The 25,820-nt window shown below is 34.4% G+C and overlaps 2 protein-coding genes across 6 annotated transcripts; both read left to right on the top strand.

Moving 5' to 3' along the window:
* The first annotated feature begins 66 nt into the window (after positions 1-66).
* LOC105219604 (aminopeptidase N) lies at positions 67-15,772 on the top strand. 5 transcript variants are annotated; one of them, XM_054225907.1, is made up of 14 exons: positions 343-433; positions 2,093-2,470; positions 2,687-2,765; positions 9,383-9,636; positions 9,724-9,997; positions 10,990-11,069; positions 11,380-11,560; positions 11,630-11,772; positions 11,832-11,982; positions 12,460-13,148; positions 13,579-13,762; positions 14,798-14,994; positions 15,059-15,373; positions 15,434-15,772. In XM_054225907.1, the coding sequence occupies exons 3-14, from the start codon at positions 2,706-2,708 to the stop codon at positions 15,675-15,677; spliced, it is 2,772 nt and encodes a 923-aa protein (XP_054081882.1). In that variant the 5' UTR covers positions 343-433; positions 2,093-2,470; positions 2,687-2,705; the 3' UTR covers positions 15,678-15,772. The 5 variants fall into 5 exon arrangements, with proteins under 5 accessions (XP_054081883.1, XP_011194170.1, XP_054081882.1 ...); XM_054225909.1 differs by lacking the exon at positions 2,093-2,470 and adding an exon at positions 2,957-3,583 and having other exon boundaries at positions 389-433; XM_054225908.1 differs by lacking the exons at positions 343-433; positions 2,093-2,470 and adding an exon at positions 67-85.
* A 1,593-nt stretch (positions 15,773-17,365) lies between these two features.
* LOC105219605 (uncharacterized) lies at positions 17,366-25,052 on the top strand. Its single transcript, XM_054225913.1, has 9 exons — positions 17,366-20,955; positions 21,025-21,213; positions 21,270-21,390; positions 21,456-21,531; positions 21,695-21,867; positions 21,930-22,052; positions 22,640-22,794; positions 23,988-24,094; positions 24,878-25,052. The coding sequence occupies exons 1-9, from the start codon at positions 20,942-20,944 to the stop codon at positions 24,916-24,918; spliced, it is 999 nt and encodes a 332-aa protein (XP_054081888.1). The 5' UTR covers positions 17,366-20,941; the 3' UTR covers positions 24,919-25,052.
* Positions 25,053-25,820: the final 768 nt, after the last annotated feature.

Genomic DNA, 25,820 nt, shown 5'->3' with positions numbered 1-25,820 from the left:
ATGTTTTGACAATAATATACAACTGATAATATTTTTAACTAAGAGTTTGTTGGAAATTCCTTACGAAGCATGTGGTACATTGAAAGTGAGCCATTAAACATATAATACATTTTTTCATAATTCTATTAATTTTAAATTTGTAACACCGTATCGCGAATCGATTTCTTTAAGTTTGATTTCTATATTTCAAGTAAGTACAAGCATTCTTACTAAATCCTATATTGTTGTCTTGTCTTCAATGTAAGTAATGAAATTTCGCCCGAATTCATAAAAGTCATACCGCTATAGGCCATCGGCTTCGGTAATATACTTTTTTACCTTATATGCAAAAACTAGCATTTATACATAATACAGTCTTTTTGCCGCATCGTTGATAAATACTTCTAGTAGAAAATATAAAGTGGAATATTGTTTGAAGTGCAAATGCTTAGAGGTTGGATAACAATTTAAAAACATATTTTACAGAAATGAAATTAATTCAATGTATTCTAATAAAACAAATATAAGCAAGTATAAAAAAAATATTTTTAAACATCTTAGATGTTGTTAACAGAATCTGTAAAAATATATGCTTATTGGTATATTGATAAGTAATACAGTGATCCCCGCTTAAGTGATCCCCTCTTTCAAGTGCCTTTTAATATTTTTGATATTGAATGCGCTGAGTATTGCTGAGGAAAATATATATTTAGTTTTAAAATGTTTTTTTTTCCATATTTATTGTTATTAATAAGTATTTTTGTTCTTAATAAGAAATAAATGTGACTTTTATTCTAAAAGAAAAAATATTACATCGAAGTATTTGAGAAAAAGCTTGGTAAGTACCTCGAGGCACTTAAGCGGTATTCATTTAAGTGGCATTCCCTCTTAAGTATCTCAAAAGTCTTGCATGTTAAGAAGGGGTACTTAAGCGGGGATTACTGTATATAAAAATAACAATTATCTAATTAAAATAAAGAAGTTTGTCAAATTCATAAAAAAATAAATATTAAATATTGCGATGTATCGATTGAAATATTTATTCGTAATTAAGTAATAAAAAATATAATATTTATAATAATTTCTTTACTGCAATTTTGCAATTACTAATTCTTTATATGCAAATTGTTTTGTTTTGTTGATTAATAAAAATATCGATACGAAAAGTTAGTGAAACTTATTCCAATCTTTGTTGCATAAGAGAATGAGAAGTGCTAGCGTTTGCATTGATATCTTCAATATTATATCTATAATGTCATTTATAATAGTTGGATATCCATTGTGTTAAATACAAATTATATGTATGCCATTGTTTGTGATAGATGACTTTTTTAATCTGACACTCAAGGTCACTCAACATCTTTAATGCAAAATTAATTGATAATTCTTCAAACTCGTCTTTCGAGGTATCGAAATTTTCTGCATGCACTCGTACAACATGATTTTTCTTAAATACTGTAGATAAATGTAAAAAATCAACAGCGAATAAGACCAACACTAAACAAATAAGGAACCGAACATTTTATACTCTCCTAATTTATTTATTTTATTAAGATAACACTAAATTTTTGCCATATATTCTGCATGAAGTCCACAAAAATAATGAAAATAAATGTATACATAATATACTGGTATAATTTCTGGACCGGTTTCAACTATTTTTACCAACAAGCTGCATAATATCCAAGATTATACAATCACTACATTTTTCAAAGATATCTCACATATTAACCGATATATGTATGTGGTTTTAAGTCCACTGGTAATTTCAAAATCCGTATATGAAGTATATAGGGGCAAGCGAAAGTATTGGTCTGATTTTTATAATTTTTGGCACTGACCAATTCCAACGAAATTCGGTTCATTGCATTTCTTTGACATCCCATTTGTATTGTTTGAAAATGGGTAAAATCGGTTTACAACTCGTCTACTTCCCATTTACCACATTTTTACATAATATAAGGTAAGAACCAGCGAAAACTTTGCACAAATGCTGTATTTCAAGTGTGACATAACCCGTCTTAAAATCGTCAAAATCGGACCATCATTTTTCAAGGCACAGATATCGAACATGAGGACCTAAATTTTTATCCAAAATATCTTATTATTCTAGACTGCCGTATATACCGCACCGGACATTCCAGATGCATGCCCTTAATTCGTAGTCCTTTAAACGTTTGCAGTGGTCGTCATCAAAATTGGGGTCTCTCATCCGAGGCTGTTGCTTCCTTTTCATTGGGGGGTGTTTTTATGTGGTGGATCCCAAACCCTACGCCCAACCGCATAAGCGGGTTTCGCTTTCTCACTTTAGCTCGCCTCCAAACGGATGTCTGTTGGCTACCCAGAGGATACTTGGTCTAAGACCGGAAGTCGTGAGCTGCTTGAGCCACATGTAAAAGAATCGTTCCTGGCCACTCCCAAATGAATGACAGTTAGAAACTTTCCTCACTTACTTGAACTTCTACATATGACTCCATCACCTAAAATACCGGTAAATCTAATAATCAGATATTCCAAAGAAATTCAAAAGAAATATGCTCCTTCTATAAGTGTGCCTCTATGTCAAAAAAGGGCATCATCAGTTCAATACTTCCTCTGAAATGTATGAATATTAAGAATTATATGCAATTAAAAAAAAAACATTTTAATGGTAAAATATCACAAAATGCCATTTTCTAACTCATATGTATTTTTTTTATTTTTCCAGTGTCTATGAAAACCGTAAAATGAATATCGTATTTCTGTTTGTCATTTATCACCTATTATTTGCAGTTTATGGATTTAAGGTAAATTTAAAAATTTAATAAAAGTTATTATAAAATAAAGATTTAATTAGATCACATATTAATGACATTTTACCGTTTCTGGTAATAAATATGAATAAATTGGGTCAATACTTACCCTAGCTCTCATATATCTATACTAATACTTATACTTTATAGAAAGGTTTGTTTTTTTGTTTGTTTGTCTCGAATAGGCACCGAAACTACTGAACCGATTTGGAAAATTCTTTCACCGTTGGAAAGCTATACTATCCCTGAGTGACATAAGGCTATATTTAGTTAAAAAAAATAGGGTTCCTTACCAAAACTCCGATTGAAAATATAACAAAGTGATGTACTACAATTTTATAGAACTTATCATTATCTACAAAAAACGTCGCGACATCATATCTCTAACTATTATAGTTTTGTCACAATAAGCGATTTTATATAAAAAAAATTAATTGAAATACCACTACTTGAAAACCTTAGTATTAATCCTTATCGAAATAATTTATTTATTAGTTAAGATCCCTTCAAAACCTTTATATAACTTTTTGAATTATTAGATTCTGACATTCCATTCAAAAGATATCACGAGTTAAATATTTTGAAAAGCCGCTCGGCGGCTAACTATGCGTTGTAGAGTTGTAGGCGTCACTCGGACACGGTGGTACGGGAATGGTCCTGTGCGGAATTAAAAAAATTGCCGCTTGATAATAATACTATAATATAAAAATGAATTGCTGTTCGTTTGTGCCGCAAAAAAATGAGAACGGCCAAACCGATCTGGCTAATTTTAGTCTTGAAATATTCGTGGAAGGCCAGAAAAAGATTAGAAAGTGAGTAAATATGAAAAAAATGCGAGAAAGATAATAATAAGAGAATTTTATTCGAGTTGACAAGAAAAATATAAAAAGAGAAAACAAAAAAATTATATTTTGAAGGTTGTCATTGTTGCTTTGTTAAAATATTTTTGTTATAGTTCAATTGTATAAGGTTGTGTCGATAGCCCAAAACAATTTGTAACAAATAAGGAAAGGCTAAGTTCGGGTCCAACCGAAAATTTTATACTCTCGCAATTTATTGATGTAATTTTATTAAGATAACACACAATTTAACCTATATATTCGACATAAAGTCCAATAGAAAATCATCATATATAGTATATGAGGGCTGATGTAATTCCAGAACCGAATTTCACTCATTTTCATCACCAAGGTTAACGGGAATAGGGGCAACTTGGCACCTGTTAGTAGGCAAACAAACGACACATTCCTGAAATTACTCCTAAATTGCAAATTACTCCTAAATTGCAAATGAACGAAACACCAGTCGGAAAAATCGTAAAAAATAGCGCTATAACGAAGATTTTCCAAATATTCAAGAAGTCGGTGGAGGTATTGCACAGGACTTTAAAAGATCTTGATTGTCGATGAACGTTTTTGGTGGAGCCAGGATTCTGTTAGAAGGTGATTTACGCCAGACTCTTCCAATTATTCCTGGATCAACTGTACTGACGGGCTAATCGCATGCCTAAAATCATTTAATTTGTGGCGACAAATAAAGCATCGCCAATTAACAACTAACATATGCAGCAATATCAAATTGCGATTGTTGAAGTAGTTGGCAGTTGACACCTCGATGGATTAATAGTATTTCCAACAATTTTCTGTCACTTCATTGACTCGAAAGTGTAGGATTTAAATGAAACGCGCACGTCTTAACGATTGAACAGTTTATTTAGAAGTACCAGAAAGAATGAAAATGGAACAATATATTGCATGTAAATATGCACGAATTCGAAATCGAACATATGCATTGTCATTAGCAGGGTTGCTTTTTCAAGTAACATTTCAACAGCCCTCCTCAATGCAGATGTTCTTACAAATGCTTTGTATCTTACTTCATATTCAATAACCCCAAAAGCTCGCTGTGCTTCTTCTTTGGTAAATTCTTCGTCAATATGTCAGCTATCATCTGGTTTGTTGATACATATTCCAATCTGATTTCACCTCGTTCAACTATATCTCGCACAAAATGATACCTGATGTCTATATGCTTAGTCCTTGCATGGTGCACTGGATTCTTTGCAAGGTTCTGAGCACTAAGGTTGTCTCCATATAACACTGTTGATGTTCGTACATCACCACAACCTATTTCTATAATTATGCGTCTTAGATGTAACGCCTCTTTTACTGCAGATGACATAGACAAATATTCTGCTTCGGTGCTACTCAAGGCAACACAATCTTGTTTTTCTGATTTCCAGGAAATCGCACCACCAGCTAAGAGAAACACATAGCCAGTATAAGATCGACGGTCAATTCTATCGCCGCCCCAGTCTGCATCTGCATACCCCTTCAGTGGTTTGTTGCATGCACGATAATGCATTTTCATATCTATAGTTGCAGCTAAATACCTCAATATATGCATTATACCCGCCTGATGCTCACTATGCGGATCTTTGTTGCGCTGTGCCAGCTTTGCTACGGAATGGAAAATATCTGGCCTCGTCGAAAGTGCTAGCCACATCAGCGCACCTATTGTAGACTGATAAGATGTCTGGTCTACCTTCTTGCAAACGTCGCTGTCGCATGCCACTTGAAAACCAACATCTAGTGGTGTATATGCCGGTCTGCATTCACTTATACGATGTTGCCGTAACAAATCTTTTATGTACTGTGGCTGTCCAATTGAAATTTCGCCCAATTCGCCATCTCGCTCTATCTGCATACCAAGAAACATATGGAGAGAACCTTTGTCGACGCACTCGAACCTTTCACTTATTTTTGCTTTAACGTCAACCAACACTTCCTTTGACTGGCATGCTAAGAGAAGATCGTCAACATATACAAGTATCAAGCAAAGATTACCTTTTATGTCTTGCTTATAAAGACAGCGTTCACTCTCACACTGAGTAAAACCAATGTCACGCAATGCTCTATCTAGCTTGGAATTCCATTCCCTGCCACTTTGTTTCAGCCCGTATATAGCCTTGTTTAATCGCAATACCTTACGCTGATTATCGCCACTACAATAACCCTTCGGCTGCCTCATATAAACAACATCCTTCAGCTCGCTATATAAGTATGCTGTGCATACATCCATTTGGTGCAGGAACATTTTTAATTCTGCAGCCAACGCCAAAACTAACCTTATGGTTTCGAAACGACAAACCGGAGAGAATGTGTCAACATAATTAACACCGAACTGCTGCGAACAGCCCTTCGCGACTAAACGCGCCTTATAGCGCTCAATGTTGCCGTGCTTGTCTCGTTTAAGGCTATATACCCACTTGCAGCCAATAACCGACTGCCCCTTAGGCATATCTACGAATGACCATGTATCGTTTGCACTGAGAGCCTGGTGCTCCCTGTTCTTCGCATCTTGCCATCGCTTCTTCATATGTTTGTGGAATTTCAACATCACTTGTGTTCATTGCATTCAACACATTATACTGCTTCTTAGGACGCCCTGGCCTACCCGTTCTCACCAACTTAGGCCTACCCGGTGCATATTTAACTGGTTGCTCATCTGCGCTAAGATATTCATCGTTGCTGCTCATCTGATTTGCTTCATCGCCACTCTCTATGATGTCATTTTTACAGTTGTTAACTATTGCGTCACCAGCACTGCTTATGTTGTTATTATCTTCGTTTCAGTATTGCTGCATGTGCCCGAATTCAAAAGCCACCTCTTCATTCTCAACGCTTTCTATGCTACTTGCTTCATCGAACAAAACATCATGCTTTTCGACCACTTGACGTAACTCCGCATCATACAATCGGTACGCTTTTGAAACTAGTGAATAACCGACCATTCTCAACCGTTTACCTTTTGCCGCAAACTTTTTATGATGAGTTTTGTCTAGCGCTACTGCTGCTGACCCAAACACTTTTAAGTGTTTCACTGTAGGCTTTTGTTTAAACCAAGCTTCATAAGGTGTTATATTATTCAGCGCCTTTGTTGGCGCACGATTTCGCAAGTACACCGCCGTAGCTACTGCTTCTGCCCACAACGCCGCATTCATGCCCGAATGTACCAGCACTGTCAACTGTCTTACAATACCATTTTTCTCAAAATATTCATTAAATGCGCTGTTGATAAATTCACGACCGTTGTCGCTTCTGACTGCTTTTATTTTTCTGCCCGTTTGCCTTTCTACCATAGTGCAAAAAGTCACAAACTTCTCAAATACTTCTGATTTTGATTTAAAAAAATACACGAAAATTCTCCTTGACATATCGTCAATGAATGTCAGAAAATATTTTGATCCACCCAACGATTGTGTATCAAACGGCCCACATACATCTGTATGTATTAACTCTAACACGTTCTTTGATCTATTCTCTGTTGCTTTTGGATGTGGATGTGCTTGTATTTTGCTTATCATGCATGTTCTACATGCCGGCTTCTGAGAAAAATGAACCAACAATTTATTTCGAAGTTCTGCCAAACTCGCATAATTCAGGTGCCCATACCTATTATGCCAAAGCATTGCACTATTCTGAATGATACTGCAGCAGCTGTTGCGTTTATTTTCGAAGATAAACAAATTGTTTATTTGTTTCAATCGTAGAATCTCAACACCATGCTTTTTCACTATAGCTTGCTTGTTTGCGAAACTGACTTCGCATCCCATTTCAACGGAACGACCGACCGAAATAAAATTTCCCCTCATACGCGGGACGTATAACACATCGTTTAATGTCAATACAGTAGTGTCTGTAAAAATCTTCACGCTGCCTTTACCCTCTGCCTGCAAACTGTTCTCACCTGCTAACGTGATCGACTCAGAATGTTCCACAAAGTTCGAGAACATGTTGCGGTCCCAACACATGTGTGCTGTTGCGCCACTGTCCAAACACCACTTCGTTCCGTTAAACATGTTGCAGCCCGATGTTGCTAACACAGTAAATGAATACTGTTTCTGTTGCTTCAACTTGTCGTTTTGTTGCTCGCTCCGCTTAGCAACACAATTTGCCCACGCTGTCCACAACGAAAGCAAATGACATTTTTTGACTGTTTGCCTGCAAATTTCTTTTCGCTGCCCTGCGCCGACTTCGCTGCAAATGCCTGCTGAACACTACCTTCAACTTTTGTGACTGCGTCGCCCATGTTGACTCTACGTTCGCTTTCTTCGAGAAGTTTCAGCTTCAAAACATCAAATGTTGGCAGACTATCTCGCGTTTCCATTGCAATGACAAAGTTTTCAAACTCTTTCGGAAGACTCGATAGTAATAGTATGGCAATAAGCTCATCATTGAGCGAAATGCCCACTTCAGCCAACTTATCTTTGGCCGTGGTAAACGCATTTAAGTACACTGCCACTTTTTCACCTTCAACCAATTTGAGATTAAGTAGCCTCTTATACAATGACACCTTTCTAACAGGACCGCTTGGCTGGTACACTTCCCTAAGCCTTTCCCATGCATCTGCTGCCGTCTTACAGTTCTTCAAATAATTAAATTGTGAGGGTTTTACACTGAGTGTAATCATCGCAAGTGCCTTCTCATCCTGCGCCGTCCACTTCGCCACAGCCTCACCCTCGGTGCCTGCTTCTGACTTTGGGGATTCGCCCGATACAAGTTTCCATAGCTCTGCATGTACCAATACACTTCGCATTTGGATACTCCAAGAATCAAAATTATTCTCATCCAATTTCTCTATCTGGTACTCATCTTGCTAACTTATGTATATACTTTACTTTGTTCACCGTTACTTATAGCGGGGCCTGGGCTCATAACCTGTAGGATTTAAATGAAACGCGCACGTCTTAACGATTGAACAGTTTATTTAGAAGTACCAGAAAGAATGAAAATGAAACAATATATTGCATGTAATTATGCACGAATTCGAAATCGAACATATGCATTGTCATTAGCAGGGTTGCTTTTTCAAGTAACATTTCAACAGAAAGAGAAGTTTTCCTGACATGAAACCTTAATATGATAACCATAAATGACTGATTGAAGTACCTATATTGGTAAGAAAAAAAAAGATATCGATGATCTTAATGCGTCAATTTAGAATTTCGGTCCAAGAGAGTTGACACAGCTACAAACCATGATGACGTAATCAATTATCCCAAACTATTTAAAATTGCCTGTACTTTGCAATTCAAAGTAGTGTGAGTTGTAATCATGCTGCGTAACATAAATCAACCTCGAGTAATCAATATCGTCGCCGAAGCCAAGATTGGACCAACTTAATTTAATGTATACTTTAGCCACTAAAACGTGTGGCCGGGTCTGCTAGTCTAATATAATTATTTTCAAACCAATACATTTGTGGCGGAAATGAGTTAAATGAGTCTACGAATTACCCCTTTCCGAGATCACCGAAATCCATTGACTAATACTTCAGTACATTTCTGCAATCAAACACGCCTAAAAAAAGCGATATGCCTGCGTACTAAAGAGCAACGTTTCACCAAAACAGCCCAATCATTTACTTGAGCTTGTCTAGTTTTAAATAGATTTAAGATTTTGTAACTTATCATTATATATATATACATATATATATACAATCGTATATCTATGATTGTGGATTGGAGCATTACATATACATATGTATATATGTATGTATATAGATATATATTAAATCAAAGTAATTTCGATATACATGCGGATTTTCAGATTATTACCAAACGTAGCATTGATTTAAATGCTGCACATTCGTCAAATATGGACGAACGATTGCCGAGAGACGTGATGCCACAAGAGTATACAATTGACTTATTTATAAACTCTGAGGATAAATTATTTCATGGTAACATTACTATGAAGCTAAAATGGGAAAATGATACAAAAAGGATTACGTTTCATTCACATCGCGACCTTGAAATCCATGATCAGTCTATTTATTTACGAAAATGTTATCCCGATGACAGGTAACGAATATATCACAAAAATTTATTTTTTTTAGACTCATTCAGAATTTAAATTAAAATAAAATCTATTTAATTTACTACTTGCAGGAAAAATAAAATGGAAGATATTCCCGTTGCACGTATTAGCAAGTTACATAAGAAATCTATTTATACACTTCACTTAAATAGCTTTATTAAAAAAGGATCACGTTGTGAGCTCTCTATGGAATTTAAAGGCTATATTGGTACAAAAGCTGAAGGGTTATTTCATGGCAGATACAATGTTAATGGCAAAAGCGAAAGTATTAGTTATATTGCTACTAATTTACATCCGAATAAAGCGAGGAGAGTGTTTCCTTGTTTCGATGAACCCGAATTTAAGGCAAATATAATTTTTTATACCATACATCCAAATATAAATACTTTTACCAATATTTATTACATACATTTCCAAATAAAACCGTACACAAACGAAAACAATGAAAGGTATGCCTTAACACAGCACAAAAGTAATATATAATAGTGTCCGACCGATTCCCAATTTTTGGCGGATGCCGATTCTTTCATGCAAAAAAAATTTGTTAAGTAAACTAGAAAGGGCTAAGTTCGAGTGTAACCAAACATATTAATTGATATATACGATATAAAGTACACCGGATGTTTGAAAACCTGAAAATAATATTATGTTTATGGCATATATACAATGTCGGCCACGAAATCCTCTTGCCAACAAGTGCTACTTTGGACTGAGTAGGCAATTGAAAAGTAAAGTCCTCTCTCGACGAACCAAAATTAAACTCTACAAGTCGCTTATCATTCCCGTCCTGCTTTATGGTGCAGAAGCTTGGACGATGTCAACATCAGATGAGACGACGCTAAGAGTTTTCGAGAGGTAAAGTTTGCGCAAGATTTATGGTCCTCAGGGCATTGGCAACGGCGAATATCGCGTATAAAAAGACAGCGGCTACGCGCTGGTCATGTTGTCCAAATGGACGAAAACACTCCCGCTCTGAAAGTGTTCGATGTAGTACCCGCCAGAGGAAGCCGAGGAAGGGGAAGGCCTTCACTCCGTTGGAAGAACCAGGTGGAGTGCGACCTGGTTACACTTGGGATCTCCAACTGGCGCCAAACTGCGAGGGAAAGAGAAGAGTATATGGGAAGTAGGCGTGTATGTTAACCGATTTCGCCCATTTTCAATCTGTGATATAACGGTTTCAAGAAAATAACATGTATACCATTGAAATAGGTCGAGTATTTGCTGAGGTTTGGCGCTACAAACAATTGTTATGCAACATAATTATTTTATTCCTATTAAAACAAATCCGTTATTTCCATAACTTTTAATAACTTCCATACAATTCTTCATTTTTTCAGGTTCCTATTACTATCTCAATAATAAGACCTAAAAATTTCGGTACAATATTCAGTAGTCAGAAATTGTCATCCAAATCGCAGTAAGTATTATTTATATTATTTTGTAGTAGTTAGTGCCATAATTATTATTTAATAATTCGGCCATAAGTTGTGAAAAAAGTTATGACCTAGGATAACAAGATTACGGAATATATCTTAAAGAATCTATCCGCCTGTCAATTCGTAGGACTGGGTGTTGTGGAAATTGATTGAATCTTCCAGTCGTTAGCTTTTCTCTCTCCGTGACAGGCTTTCAATTTATTTTTTCAAATTTTCAATAGAAGAAAAGCCAAATTTCTCACTAAGGTAAATACTGAATGCTATTGATAAAATTTACTATAATATTTACAGATTGTTCGAGCATAAGGATTATGTTGTTGATACATTTGAGCAAACTCTTCCACTATCAATGTGTAATCTGGGATTTGTGATAACTCAATCAGAGAAATTTTATCATTGTAAACAAGAGCTAAATGATACAATACCCAGAATACATGTATGGACACATAGAGATGTACCAGATATTACAAAGGTTTTTCAATAACAGACATACACACAATCAGGAGTTTTTAAATTATTTTTTATGAAACACCTAATTTAGATCTGCGAAAACATATGTAAAATTTATAAACATATCGAAGAATATTTCAATATTTCGCTACCTTTGGAAGAAATTAATATAGTTTCTTTACCCGAAGTTTCAACAGTTCAGCCAATTAGTAGTTGGGGTTTATTGATTTTCAGGTATTGTATAAGTAAATATATAAAACAAAAAAGTTCCTATATTCGTTTATTTTCTATAGAGAGAGCGACCTGCAGCAAGTTGGTAATTTTAGCTTGACTCAGGAGTTGATTTACCAATGGATTGGCGCTTGGAAAACACCTTATTGGTGGAGCGAAATACAAATAAACAAAGCCATTGTAAATTTTGTAGCAGTTGACATTGCATTGGAGGTAAGTACTAGGTGCTCACCATAAAGGGTAATACACATCTGTAGTTAATTCCTGGCTATTTTATCGCCAGCATTTGAGTGTGCTTCAACCAAAACTAAAGCACATTCCGCTCATTAAATATCAATTTGAGGGCACAATTTCTCTGATGGTCTCTAGTGCTATATCCCCGGAGTCAAACAATAAAAAAAGAGGTCGCCCCTCACCTGCAACAGCAATCTCCCAAGTCCGGTCCTAGAAACTCAACAAGCAGTGTTTGAAGTAGAGAATTGATTATAAGAAGGCTCCAGGGGTGCCAGGGAATATATGTACCAAGTTTCATTAACAAGTTAGGGTATACTCGTGACCCAGACTCAAATAAACTTTGCTAAATTTGCATGTAATATTGAAACGATTAAATATAAGAATTGGATTCGTATTTAATATTACGAATTTCATTAATAGACAAATAAATTTTAATTATTATTACTATCTTTGTAGGTTTTTCCCGGATATGATTTAGAAGGAGGATACCCCATGACAATGTTATATTCTTTATATTATGAGCTAAGTAAGCGTTATCCACATTCACGCATTACATCAATGAAGCAGGAATCTGCATCTTTGAAGGCCGAACTTGTATTTCGTATGCTTAATTACACACTAAGCAAGAACACATTAAAATCAGGAATTCGTAAAATGATTAGCAATCAGTCAAGCAATATTTTTCATGCAAATACAATTTGGGAAGCTATAAATAACCAGGCTATCGAGGAAGGACATCAATTATACAACATTTCTGAAATTGCTCATTCCTGGATTTCCACAGACCGTTTACCCGTGGTTTCATTACAACGCGATTATACTTCCAACACAGCCAAAGTTTATCAAAAAATGTTTCTACGAGAACGCCCGCATACCGTGCAAAATCAAGAAAATACGTTTTGGTGGATTCCCATAGTTTTAGTTGAACAAAACAGATTAGACTTCCTTAACACAACACCATATATTTGGTTGGAAAAAACAAGGGAAAAAACATTAACGGAGATGCCAAATCGCAATTTCTTCATTATAATGAATCCTGAAGAGATAGGACCATTTATAGTAAATTACGATGAACACAATTGGAACATGATTTCAAAGTTTTTACAAATTAAATCGAATTTGGAAACCATACCAGCTCTGACACGGTAAAGCCTTTTAAATAAATAGCATAAATCTGTCTACTCGTAGACCTTAGAAAAAGTAGAAATTGAAAAATGTCTATGCTTATCAATTTTTTATCGTTGTCCAGATAAATTATTTCTTCTTAGTTCGGAACAATTTTTGATTGAAAGATTGTACTCTTTATCCAAAGTTTTAATCTGCTGGATTTTATGCACTGTGCGGTGAAAACTTATTGGTCACTTTCTTCTCCACTGGTCGTATTTAGAAAATAAATAGAATTCGTTTTAAAATTCGCGTTAGTACATAGTTTTCCATTATAATAATATATATTTTATCATGCATACGATTACACTAAATAAAATAAATACACTATTTCCAACATTTCCAGACTAAAAATAGTCAGTTTTTTATCTTCGGTGGTCTTAAGAATTAATAATTATTTTATATTTGCAGCGCAAAATTGATTAATGATGCCTGGAACTTGGCATATGCTGGTGATCTGGCCTTCAGTATTGCCCTTGATGTGACACTTTTTCTAAAATCTGAGCGTAATCCAGTTGTTTGGAATCCACTCTTCACATTAATAGACGAGATAAGTAGACGCATCGAGATTTCAAGAGTACATCATAAATTCCAGGTATCTTTTTACATTATTATTCTCTCGTAGTTACACGTAGTTACACAAAGTATAATAGTTTTGTGCACCTAAGGGTTGATTATAATCAATTTCGAGGAACCTTCATACCATGAGAGGGTTGGTATTGCTAATTGCCGAAATCGGACAATTATCTAGAATGACAGTTTGACAAAGGTTATGTTGAAAACTACTAAAAGTGCGTTAACTCATAAACGAAAAAAACCAGAAGCACTAAATTTTATAGAGGAGACTGCGGAAGAGAGATTCTCTCAGAATGGTGAATATGTATGATGTCGTCTACTTATGTGTCTAAAACCATATCCCAGGAATACCTTTACCAATTTCAACCAAAATTGGTAAATAAAAATTTCCAGACACCCTGATGTAACGGGTTGCAAATGTTCATGTCTAACAGAACATCTTATACTTTCGCAATTTATTTACTTAATATTATTAATAAATAGAATAACGAAAATCATTATATATATGCTGAGGCATAAATGAATCCCTTACACACCATCTTAGCTGTAATTAATTCCTTTAGCTGTTACAAGAATGAGAGATCCCAAAGGTCAGATACAATTAAAACAATTCTGAAAAATAATTTTGGAATAGTTATTTACATGACTCCTCCCGCTTGTAGTACTACCAGTGGTCGAAATAAAATATTTCATATACGTTTATAGTACATATACATACATATATTTGGCGTAGGCTCCACTTATATAATCTATAAGAGTGCGTCATTAATTTCTCTTTCTTGCGATTTGGCGCCAATCGGAAATTCCAAGAGAAACCAGGCTTTGGTCTTTCCAAAGGAGTAAAATCTGCTCATTCCTCCGCTTACATTCGAACAATATGACCTAGCCAGCGCAGCAGCTGTCTTTTTATTTGCTGAACTATGTCTATGATGTCGTATGACTCGTACAGCTGATTGTTCCATCCTTTGCGGTATTTAAGTATTTCTACAATATAATATATTAAGGAAGCAAAATATAATTTGTTCCAAATGTCTTTGATTTTACTTGCTTTCAGCAATATGTCATTTCTATTATATCTCCATTGTACGAAGAGCTAAGCAGTGGAACAGACAGTGGAAACCATTGGATAACTAATTTGAAAAAAATATCGAGGGAGTTTCTTTGTAAATGTGGATATGAACCGTGTATTGAACAAGCTCGAAGTACATTTAATGAAATGATGAATCACAATCCTCTAGAATTCGGAATAGGGTAAGTATATCAATTCAAAATAATTTTTTTAATATAAAATTCATTATTAAAAATTTATTTTTAGATTTGAGAATCTGTATATTTGTCCAATTTTAAAATGGGGTACAATGAAGGAGTGGCAAATTGTGCTAGAATATGTGATGCATTTCCCTACGAATCGAATAAAGAGCGAAAGAACATTTCTGTTGAAATCATTAGTTGGATGTCCTTTACAAGAAAATAAAATTCATCACTTACTTAATTTAACGCTATTGCAAAATAACCCACTATTCTCTAACGGGGATTTGTTCATGATTATTAGAACATTAACCAAGGAATCTGTTGGATATAAAACACTTTTAGAAGTCTTATCAAAGAATTGGATGGAAATTAATGTTCGGTAAGTAAAAGAAAATAAACAAGGGTAAATTATAACCGAAATATATTACTTATTTCACAGATTTCAAAATAACACCGATCTATGGGACAATTTAATCAATTCGGCTACTGGAATGTTTACCTCCCAAGAAGGATATGACAAGGTTAGACAACTGTACACAACATTCCGAGGAGAATTTAAGAGTGCAGAGCATATTATTCAGACATCGTTACGAAATATAAAAGAAGAAGTCAAGTGGAGTAATGAAGCTATTCCGGATATTGAAAAATGGCTTGACAATTATATTAATACAAAACTTCAATGAGTTTTTAAGTTTTAAAAAAATATATATACAAACAAATTTATTTATATTGAAATATAGGATTGATATGAATATAGTATACAATACTTCTCTTTGCATTTCATTATTTAATTTACAATCTGAAGCTTACTATGAATATAACGTCACCTAAAATGCAAAAGGCCGTAACTAACAAACAATTCAAAATTGACTTTTTGATTGATTATGAAGTACTTAACCGAAACACGTGTACACAGCAAAGTTTACATGCATACGTCCAAAAATAACGACTTTATAGGCGAGAATTAGAAGGCCGCAACTACAACTTCAACAATTTCATAAACCAAAAAGCAGTAACTACCCTTTTTTCATTATCTTTGATTCAATTTCAATGTGACACATTGTGTTATCCGTAATTACAGTTGTTTTCATTATCTTTCATTCTTTATCAAATTGTGTTATTGTGTTTTGCCTTTCATAAATACAGGCAAAAAATCCGGAGAGCCAACTGTTAATATGATCCGTGCCTTGCCATATGATCCATCTGGAATAATTTATTATAAAACAAGTAAGGAAAGGCTAAGTTCGGGTGTAACCGAACATTTTATACTCTCGCAATTTATTGAAGAAATTTTATTAAGATCACGCACAAATTTACCCATAAATTCGGCATAAAGTTTAATAGAATAACGAAAATCGTCCTATATGGTGTATGAGGGCTGAGGTAATTCCTGAACCGATTTCATTCAATTTCACCAGCAAAGTACACTATATCCAATACTATACGCTCACTTAATTTTGCTAAGATATATCACATATTAACCAATACATATATGTGTAATAAAGCCCAACGAATTTTTGAAAAACCTTTAATTAGGTATATGGGAGCTAGCGGATGATATTTTTGCGAAACCTATAATTATGTATATGGGAGCTAAGAGATGTTGTGACCCGATTTTAATAATTTTTGGAACAGATACACACTATTGGAAGAAAACAATTTCCTCTTAATTACATTAAATTAGTTGAGAGATTTACCCATATTTTCGGTTAAAATTTAACCTTAGGCGCTGAGTTCAACATGTTCGATATCTGGGGCCTTGAAAAGTTATAGTCCGTTTTCGACAATTTTTTCACAAGTGATGCCACAGATCATATACTGTATTTGTGTAAAGTTTTATTTCGCTATCATCATTGGTTCCTAATGTATATGTTATAAATTGAAGGATTCAGATGGCATTCAAAAGTGAGTTATAAAGAAAGTAGTCGTGATTGTGAACCGATTTCATCCATTTTCCACACATGTCATCAGGGTGTCAATAAAATATTATATACCGAATTTCATTGAAATCTGTCTAGTAGTTCCTGAGATATGGTTTTTGACCCATAAGTGGGCGATGCCACGCCCATTTCCCATTTTGTAAAAAGATCTGAGTGCAGCTTCCTTCTGCTATCATTTCTGTGAAATTTTGTGTTTCTGACGATTCTCGTTAGTGAGTTAACGCACTTTTAGTCATTTTCAACCTAACCTTTGTATGAGAGGTGGGCGTGGTTATTATCCGATTTCTTTCATTTTTGGACTGTATAAGGAAACGGCGAAAAGAAATGACTGCAGAAAGTTTGGTTTATATACCTTTATTGGTTTTCAATATATATATATAAAACCTATTTGGGGGCGGGGTCACGCCCACTTTTCCAAAAAAACATTACATTCAAATATGCCCCTCCCTAATGCGATCCTATGTTCCAAATTTTATTTTCATAACTTTATTTATGGCTTAGTTATAGCTCTTTATGTGTTTTTGGTTATCGCCATTTTGTGGGCGTGGCAGTGGTCCGATTCCGCCCATTTTCGAACTTAACCTTCTTATGGTGCCAAGGAACGCGTGTTCCAAGTTTCATTAAGATATCTCAATTTTTACTCGAGTTACAGCTTGCACGGACGGACAGACGAACAGACGGACGGACGGACAGACAGACATCCGGATTTGAACTTTACTCGTCACCCTGATCACTTTGGTATATATAACCCTATATCTAACTCGTTTAGTTTTAGGACTTACAAACAACCGTTAGGTGAACAAAACTATAATACTCTCTTTAGCAACTTTTGTTGCGAGAGTAAGGAAGGGCTAAGTTCGGGTGTAACCGAACATTTTATACTCTCGCAATTTATATTGTATAAAGTCCATTGGAAACCTATGGTCCGATTTTGATTTTTAGAATGGGGCTGCCACACTATAAACGTAGTATTTGTGCAAAGTTCTGCATCGATATCTTTACTAGTGCTTACTTTATATATTGTAAAGTAAACGATTCAGATTGTCTTCAAAGTTCTGGTGTATAGGAAGTAGGCGTGGTTGTGAAGCATATCATTGGGATGTAAAGAAACTATTACAAACCAAGTTTCATTAAAATCGGTGGAGTAGTTCTTGAGATATGGTTTTTGACCCATAAGTGGGCAATGCCACGCCTATTTTCCATTTTGTAAAAAAAGCTGAGTGCAGCTTCCATCTGCCATTTCTTATGTGAAATTTAGTGTTTCTGGCGTTTTTCGTTAGTGAGTTAACCCACTTTTAGTAGTTTTCAACATAACCTTTGTATGGGAGGTAGGCATGGTTATAATCCGATTTTCTCCTTTTTTAGACTGAATAAGGGTAGTACCCAAAAGAAACGACTCCAGAAAGTTTCCTTGATATAGCTTTAGTAGTTTGCGAGATATGTACAAAAAACTTAGTAGGGGGCGGAGGCCCAAAAAAATTACATCCACATATGCCCCTGCATAGTGCGATCCTTCATACCAAATTTTACTTCCATAACTTTATTTATAGCTTAGTTATGGCACTTTAAGTGTTTTCGGTTTTCGCCATTTTGTGGGCGTGGCAGTGGTCCGATTACGCCCTTCTTAACCTTCTTATGGTGCCAAGAAATACGTCTTCCAAGTTTCATCACGATATCTCAATTTTTACTCAAGTTACAGCTTGCACGGACGGACGGACAGACATCCGGATTTGAACTTTTCTCGTCACCCTGATCATTTTGATATACATTCAAACCTGTATAAGCGAGAGTTCAAGGGAGCACAATCTTATTATCGCTTAAAGAGGTTTCTCACTAACCCGAGTTTCTCGCTAATGCACGTACATATGTAGTGTTTCTCTCTTATAGAGGTACGCAGCAATAACAAGTCACAGCAAGTACGAATGTAGTAAATATGTACATATGTAAACTCACTCTGAATTTCATTCCGCGATTTTCCGGATTCAAACGCATTCACTATTTTAAGCTTATCACTTAAAGACAGTACTTTGATTTTTCTTTTTGACATGATGCAGAGCAGAACTTTCCTTCGCAATTGATAACTATAAACTGAGTGAGTCCGACAAACAGGACGGTAAACAAGCACACGTGTCCATTCGAAAAGAATGCCATAGAGTAACAGCATTTTTAGTTCCACGAAAAAAATACAAAACAATGATCGGAAGTTTTGCAAAAGTTAAGAATGAGTCATAAAATTGCAGATGTTAAACTTGTAAATAAAGTTCGTCTCTCGCTTATAGAGACCAGATAAGTAGCAGTCTCACTTACGGAGGTCTATGAGGCAAAAACGACTCTCTCTTACAGAGGTTTTTGTTTCTCACTAATAGAGGTTTTGGAAGCTTAAAATGACGGGTCCTAGCTATTACTCCCACTTATAGAGTTTTCTCACTAATGCAGTTCTCACTTATCCAGGTTTGACTGTATATAACCCTATATCTAACTCGTTTAGTTTTAGGACTTACAACCAACCGTTATGTGGACAAAACTATAATACTCTCGTAGCAACTTTGTTGCGAGAGTATAACAAATATCAACGACGATTATAACGTTTTGCCACAACGTACACAACAAAAATTTAGGGACATCGAACCTTCACAGTTATATACCGAAAGAATATCAATATCCAAAAAGAAATGGGAACACCTGCAGGAACTTAAATTTTTACTTCCGGCTGACTGCCACAGCTTTTATGATAGTATACCCTTTACATCTTAAACCTATTCTAATTTGCTATTTGTATTGCAGGTTTTGTTGTTTTCAAATGAATTATTTTGTTTTTCTTAACCAGTTTAATTTAATTTTATTTTCTCAAATTAAATGTATTAATTAAATAATTTCTTTTGTGTTAAAATACTTACAATAAATAGATACAAAAAGACATAACTTGTTAAAAACTTTTTTAGTTACAGCCTAAAAGCACATTTTCTTATTTTAACCATGCTTTAATTTTATACACAATTTTTTTCAAGCAGTTACGGCTTTTTGGTTTCAGAAAAATAGAGTGCAAAATGCCGTAACTAACATTTCTTAAAAACTGCTTTTTTCCCATTAATTTGGTTTTCAGAAACAAATCCGTCTTTGTTTTCTAAGCTTAACTCTACAATTTGGATATTTAGCTTTAAGTAGTCTTTAATCTATAACGTTTTTTGCTTCTCCTGTAAAATGCGAAAAATGTTAGTTACGGCCTTTTGCATTTTAGGTGACGATAAGTAGATTTTAAGACACTATAAAGGCCGTCCAGTAAATTTATTTTTTAAACGTGTTAAAGTAGCGAAGATGTGCCGCTACTAGGCTGTGACCGGTAAGAATGCCAACCATGGTCCTACAACCCTTTCTATCGAGCTCCAGTAGGAACCTTGTATATTTTTTATCTACCGCTTTGCACATAACCTTTGCAGTTTTACACCCCGGTAGATCCTTCCAGCGAGATATGAGTTTTCTTGCCATGCACCTGTCTATGTCGTCGTACAGAATGTGCATGGCTTTACCAATGTTGATCATGTTTCCGGGTGACAATTGTACACCACTCTTGGCAATCCCGTCTACGATTTCGTTGCAATGTCTACATAGCTATTACAAGTAATTAGCCTTGGTTTACTATGGCGAATAGAGAATTTATCAGACCGTGGTAGGAATTCTAGTTACATATTACTTAAATTATGGTTGGAAATGTAAGCAGCAATCATTTCGTTCTTGAAAACTTTAAGCATAGGTATTTTAACCTTCTCAGAAATATGTGTTTCTTTTTGTTAAGATATTTTTTAATTTATGGTTTTATTACTATAACCATACCTGGTAACTATTACAAAAGCAATAAGTTCACTTTATAATCATTTAAATGATGTATGTACTAAATATTGTTACAAGGGAGCTGTTTTCTAGTGCATAAAGAAAATAGTTGCAGAACAATACAAACCAGAAACGCTGACACAATTATTTCAAAAACAAATTTACAGGCCACACAAATAATGGAATATCACAGGTGAGATCCATATATACATACATATGTATTATGATATTTTTAATTATATATTGAAAATTTGTTATTTAGACGAATGCTTCACAATTTTATGGTACTAAATTATGTTGCCAGAAAAATGATTAATTTGTATAAAGACAGAATTCCTTACGAAGTCAATAGAGTAAATTTGCGGAGCGATATACATGATCAAACTAAATATGCAGGAGAAGACATTTTAAATGAAAAAGATATGTTAAAGTATAAATTATGGCTAAGTAGGTAGGTTGAGAATCATCAGCTATCGTCTTTAATAATAATAATTGCTTCAAATAAAGAAATTGTAATAACCACACGGGGAGATATCGGCGATTTTCTGATGCTTCGCATGAGCGGAATCAGGAATTAGATGTTATAAACGTTACAGGCTATGCATTATATCAGCACCCATACAAATTTGTAAGTTCAGCTATAAGAACAAGTGTATTTTCTCCTTCCATATAACTTTTATATTTGCCTTTTAGAATAGAAAAGTTCATTTAGTTCCAAAACATACAGCAAGACATATTCTCATTGATTCTGTTGAAAAACCAAGAAAAAGTAAGTTTTACTTTCCTTTAATATTTCTCCGTTTAACTCAAGTTAAATCTTCTTAACTGTATTACAATATGTGTATAATATTACAAATAAACATTAAGATGTCAATTTAAAACTATTTTATAAGTTGGTATATTTATATTGAACATAAAATTTATCTTTTTAGACTACGAAGAGAACTATAAAACAAAGAATACGAAACTTAAGTCAATTCAATTTTCACCTGAAGCTTCGAAGAATGATATTGGTATCAAAGATATTACAGATATTGCTTTAACAACATTATCATTTCTATCTTTTGGGATGTTTGTTTTACAAGTTTTAACCTGTCTAACTGCTGTAAAATCATAGAATTAAAGCCTTGAGTTTTGACAGTCATAAATATAGAATTTAAATTTCAGGAAAAACTTAGTGCAAACAGTATTATTTTTACACACACAGCCACTACAAACACAGTGGTGGAGGATGAAGACATTGAAGAGATCCGCAGAAGGAAGAGATCGCCTATAACTATCCCCCTGAAGGTAAACAACTATAATATTATAGAATGACAATGCCAATAAGAAGTAAAAACAATTGAAGAAAGTTTAAGTTCAGGCGTAAGTGAATGTTTTTAATTGATCATAGACTGTATACGAGGGCTGAGGTAACTCCTGAACCGATTTCACTAATTTTCACCACCAAGGTACATAGAGACTATACGCTCACTTAATTATCGGTTAATATAATAAGTGATATATTTTAGCAAAATTAAGTGAGAGCCTTGAATATAATGTATACCACCAATTTGACCAAAATTAACGAAATTGGTCCAGAAATTACCTCAGCCCCCATATACTATTTATAATGATTTTTAATTATGCTAGTGGCTAAACGGGACGAATTAAGTGTTTTCTTAATAACAGTAAACAGATAAATTGCGAGATTATAAAATGTTAGGTTACACCCTTTTTTGTTTAAATTCAACTCCAGCCAAATTTAGTTGAAAAGAATTTTCATTTGGGTTCGAATTTACTTCTAGGAAAGGAGTTTAAAAGTTTACAGTAAGAACAGATTATATGTAGTGTATGAGGTTGAAATAGTCTTAATCATTATTCCTGTTTAATTACAGCAAGATATTATTGCTCAAAAATCTTTGCGCTTTCTTCAGCTACTTTCTAATACTTCTTTTGTGAATTATTCTTGCTTCAAATATCTTATCTGCGAAAATGGTGATGCTATGAGAAACCAATTACTGGACCACGCATTTTGGATTCCTATTTGGAGGTGAGATATTGAATCTTTAATAAAGTTTAATTTCAACAACCAATTTTACATATATGTTAATTTTTTACAAATAGAACTTAAATACGTTTTTATAATTTTAATATTAATATATATAAAAAATTGTATATATTATTTGTGAGAACTTTCAATAATTTACTTTAATAAAGTTTTATATCCTTTTACTATTTCTTAAAAAATCGAAATTCAGAACAACGCTCAATTTTATTTCACCTAAAATAAGTTTTGAAATATGCGATTAATATCAAAAGGCCTCTTAGAAGGGTTTTTGTACCTCTGAATACTCTGAAACGTGCGATTTGGCTTGAGCTAATTTTGAGAATTTTTCTATAGTATTTAGTACTAACTTCTTACTCATGAAATATAAATCTTTTTGGATCGTATTTGTGCACCTTGTTAACCTTGGCAAGTATTCGCGGATCCATCGCCTCCCACTCGACGGATGTACGAAATTGTTTATTCAGTAGATAAGGATGATCCACATCGCAATTGCCACTTCAGTTGGCGAAAAGCAAATGTCCGTCGTCAAAGCTTCATTGTCGTACGATTTCAGCGGTATGAAGGTAAATGGACTAATGATAACGGCCTTTTCGATGTTGGCTATGGTGATTTTCAGTATTTCTTCATGGAGACCTTGGGTAATACTGATCTTATAGATCGGATTTAACTTTCCTTCGCTCTCACTTGGTATAAATGTAAAATCGATTTCAGCATATTTTTCAATTAGCAATTAGCCTGCCAGATGTCCTGCCTCTGAACTTAGTGCCGTTGTCAGAGGCGATTCGCCGTGGAAATCACTATCGTGAAATAAATAATTTTAACACTAGATGATAATATTGAGTCGGTAGTGACCGATGCCAATGCCGATTAATTGTTGGGACTCTAAAACATAAACAATTGTGCTTCGACAAAAGCCCTTTGTGAAAGAGTAAGCGGAAAACGATTAGTTAAAAAAGAAATATATAATTTTATTAATATTTTTTAAGTAATATAAATGATAATTTTTACTAAGATCGCATCTCACATAATATTTAAAGTATTTTTAATAATTCCGAAATAAATTAAAGAGCAATATTAAAATATGATTTCGAAATTTGTAACAATATATGCAAGATTATAAATATAAGATACGTAACATTATTTTTTATTATTACTCACTAATTTGAATTTTACAGTGTTGGCATTACCTGGATAACAAACTACAAACAAATAACGGGTTCTAACCCTCACTATTCCAGTCACAACATGGAGAATTTAAAAGCTATTATTACTGGAGCATTAGGTAATTTTAAATTAAATCATATACATTAGTTAGTATAAAAAAACAGCCATACAGCCATATGTATGAATGAATGAATTTTTATTTATATGAGTGCTATGAGAATTTATAAGAAATTCGTAGATATTTTCAATAAAAATAGCCACAGACATTAAAGTCCTCCTCTGCCTCTTCTTCTATTTGGTAGAAGAGTTGATGCATGCGATTCCACTAACTTTCCGCACAAATGTACTTAATCGGATTTATAAAATTTTGTCTGTGTGTTTAGTAAGGCTTGCCATTTCATCATGTCACGTGTTACAACGCTTGGGAATTATCACGTTCTCCGGTGGCTACTGTAATACGAAAAAGCATATTCTCAGATGAGACCCATTTCTGGCTTAATGCATCCCCAGATATTAGCCGTTTGGTGAGGATTATAAAATGACGGCATCATCGTATTATTATTTATTCCGAGAGCTCGAAGACAACATTCAGCGCACTATAACCGAAATTTCGGTCGAAATATTGCACCCAGTTTTCGAAAATTGGCATAACCGGGTGAAGATATGCAAACGGAGCGGTGGCGGGCCATTTGGCCGACATTGTGTTTAAATCATAAATAGTGTAAAATTATCTACTTAACAAAATAAGACCAAACGCATTTGACCATTCGAGTGTTTTTCAATTTAACATCACGTCGTTTTTGTTGGTAGACCCTTTTATATCACATATTGACAAATCAGGACACAAGTATTAAACATTAATTTTAATTTTCCCTATTTGTATTTTCTTTTGCAATTTTAGGAAAGTATTCATGTGAAATCAACTTTAAAAATGCGTGCTGAAAAACCTACCTACTACTAAAATTTTGCACTGTTCTATAAAATTGATGCTTGTTCCCGTCATAGTTCTAGATTAAAAACTGTGTTTTTCAAAAACTTTGTATCAAATAGAAAATACATATATATTTTTAATTAAACTAACATGTAATAATTTGATCATATTGCCTCTAAATATGTAATTGCTTTATTTTTGCCTTATGTGATATAACTTTAAAAAGGTACGGTAAATGGATATATTTTTTTATATTCTCATAACATCTTGCACGGAGAGTATAATAGTTTTGTTCTTATAACGGTTGTTTGTAACTCCTAGAACTATTTTATTTAGATGCAGTGTTATATACATATATCAAAGGATCACTAAGATAGCTTACATATTAACCGATATATACTGTAGTCTTAACGGTTTGAAAAACCTATAATTAAGATTATGGGAGATAGGGGAGTTATGACCCGATAACAATTTTTGACACATTATTAAAACTTAGCCGAATCGATGAGAGCGCGCCACTCCTCTCTTTCCTTCGCAGTTCGGTGCCAGTTGGTAATTCCAAGTGTAACCAGGTCGCTCTCCACCTGGTCCTTCCAACGGAGTGGATGCCTTCCCCTTCCTCGGCATCCTCCGGCGGGTACTGCATCGAACACTTTCAGAGCTGGAGTGTTTTCATGACCTAGCCAGCGGAGCCGCTGTTTTTTTATTCACTAAACTATGTCAATGTCGTCGTATAACTCGTACAGCTCATTGTTCCATAGTCTGCGGTATTCGCCGCTGCCAATGTTCTGAGGACCATAAATCTTGCGTAAAATTTTCCTCTCGAAAACTCCTAGTGTCGTCTCATCTGATGTTGACATCGTCCAAGCTTCTGCACCATAAATCAGGACGGAAATGATAAGCGACTTGTAGA

Source organism: Zeugodacus cucurbitae, chromosome 2 (genome assembly GCF_028554725.1).
Source record: "Zeugodacus cucurbitae isolate PBARC_wt_2022May chromosome 2, idZeuCucr1.2, whole genome shotgun sequence".
NCBI lineage: Eukaryota > Metazoa > Arthropoda > Insecta > Diptera > Tephritidae > Zeugodacus > Zeugodacus cucurbitae.
The sequence above is the reverse complement of the archived record's forward strand: the minus strand, read 5'-3'. Positions and strand labels throughout refer to the sequence as shown.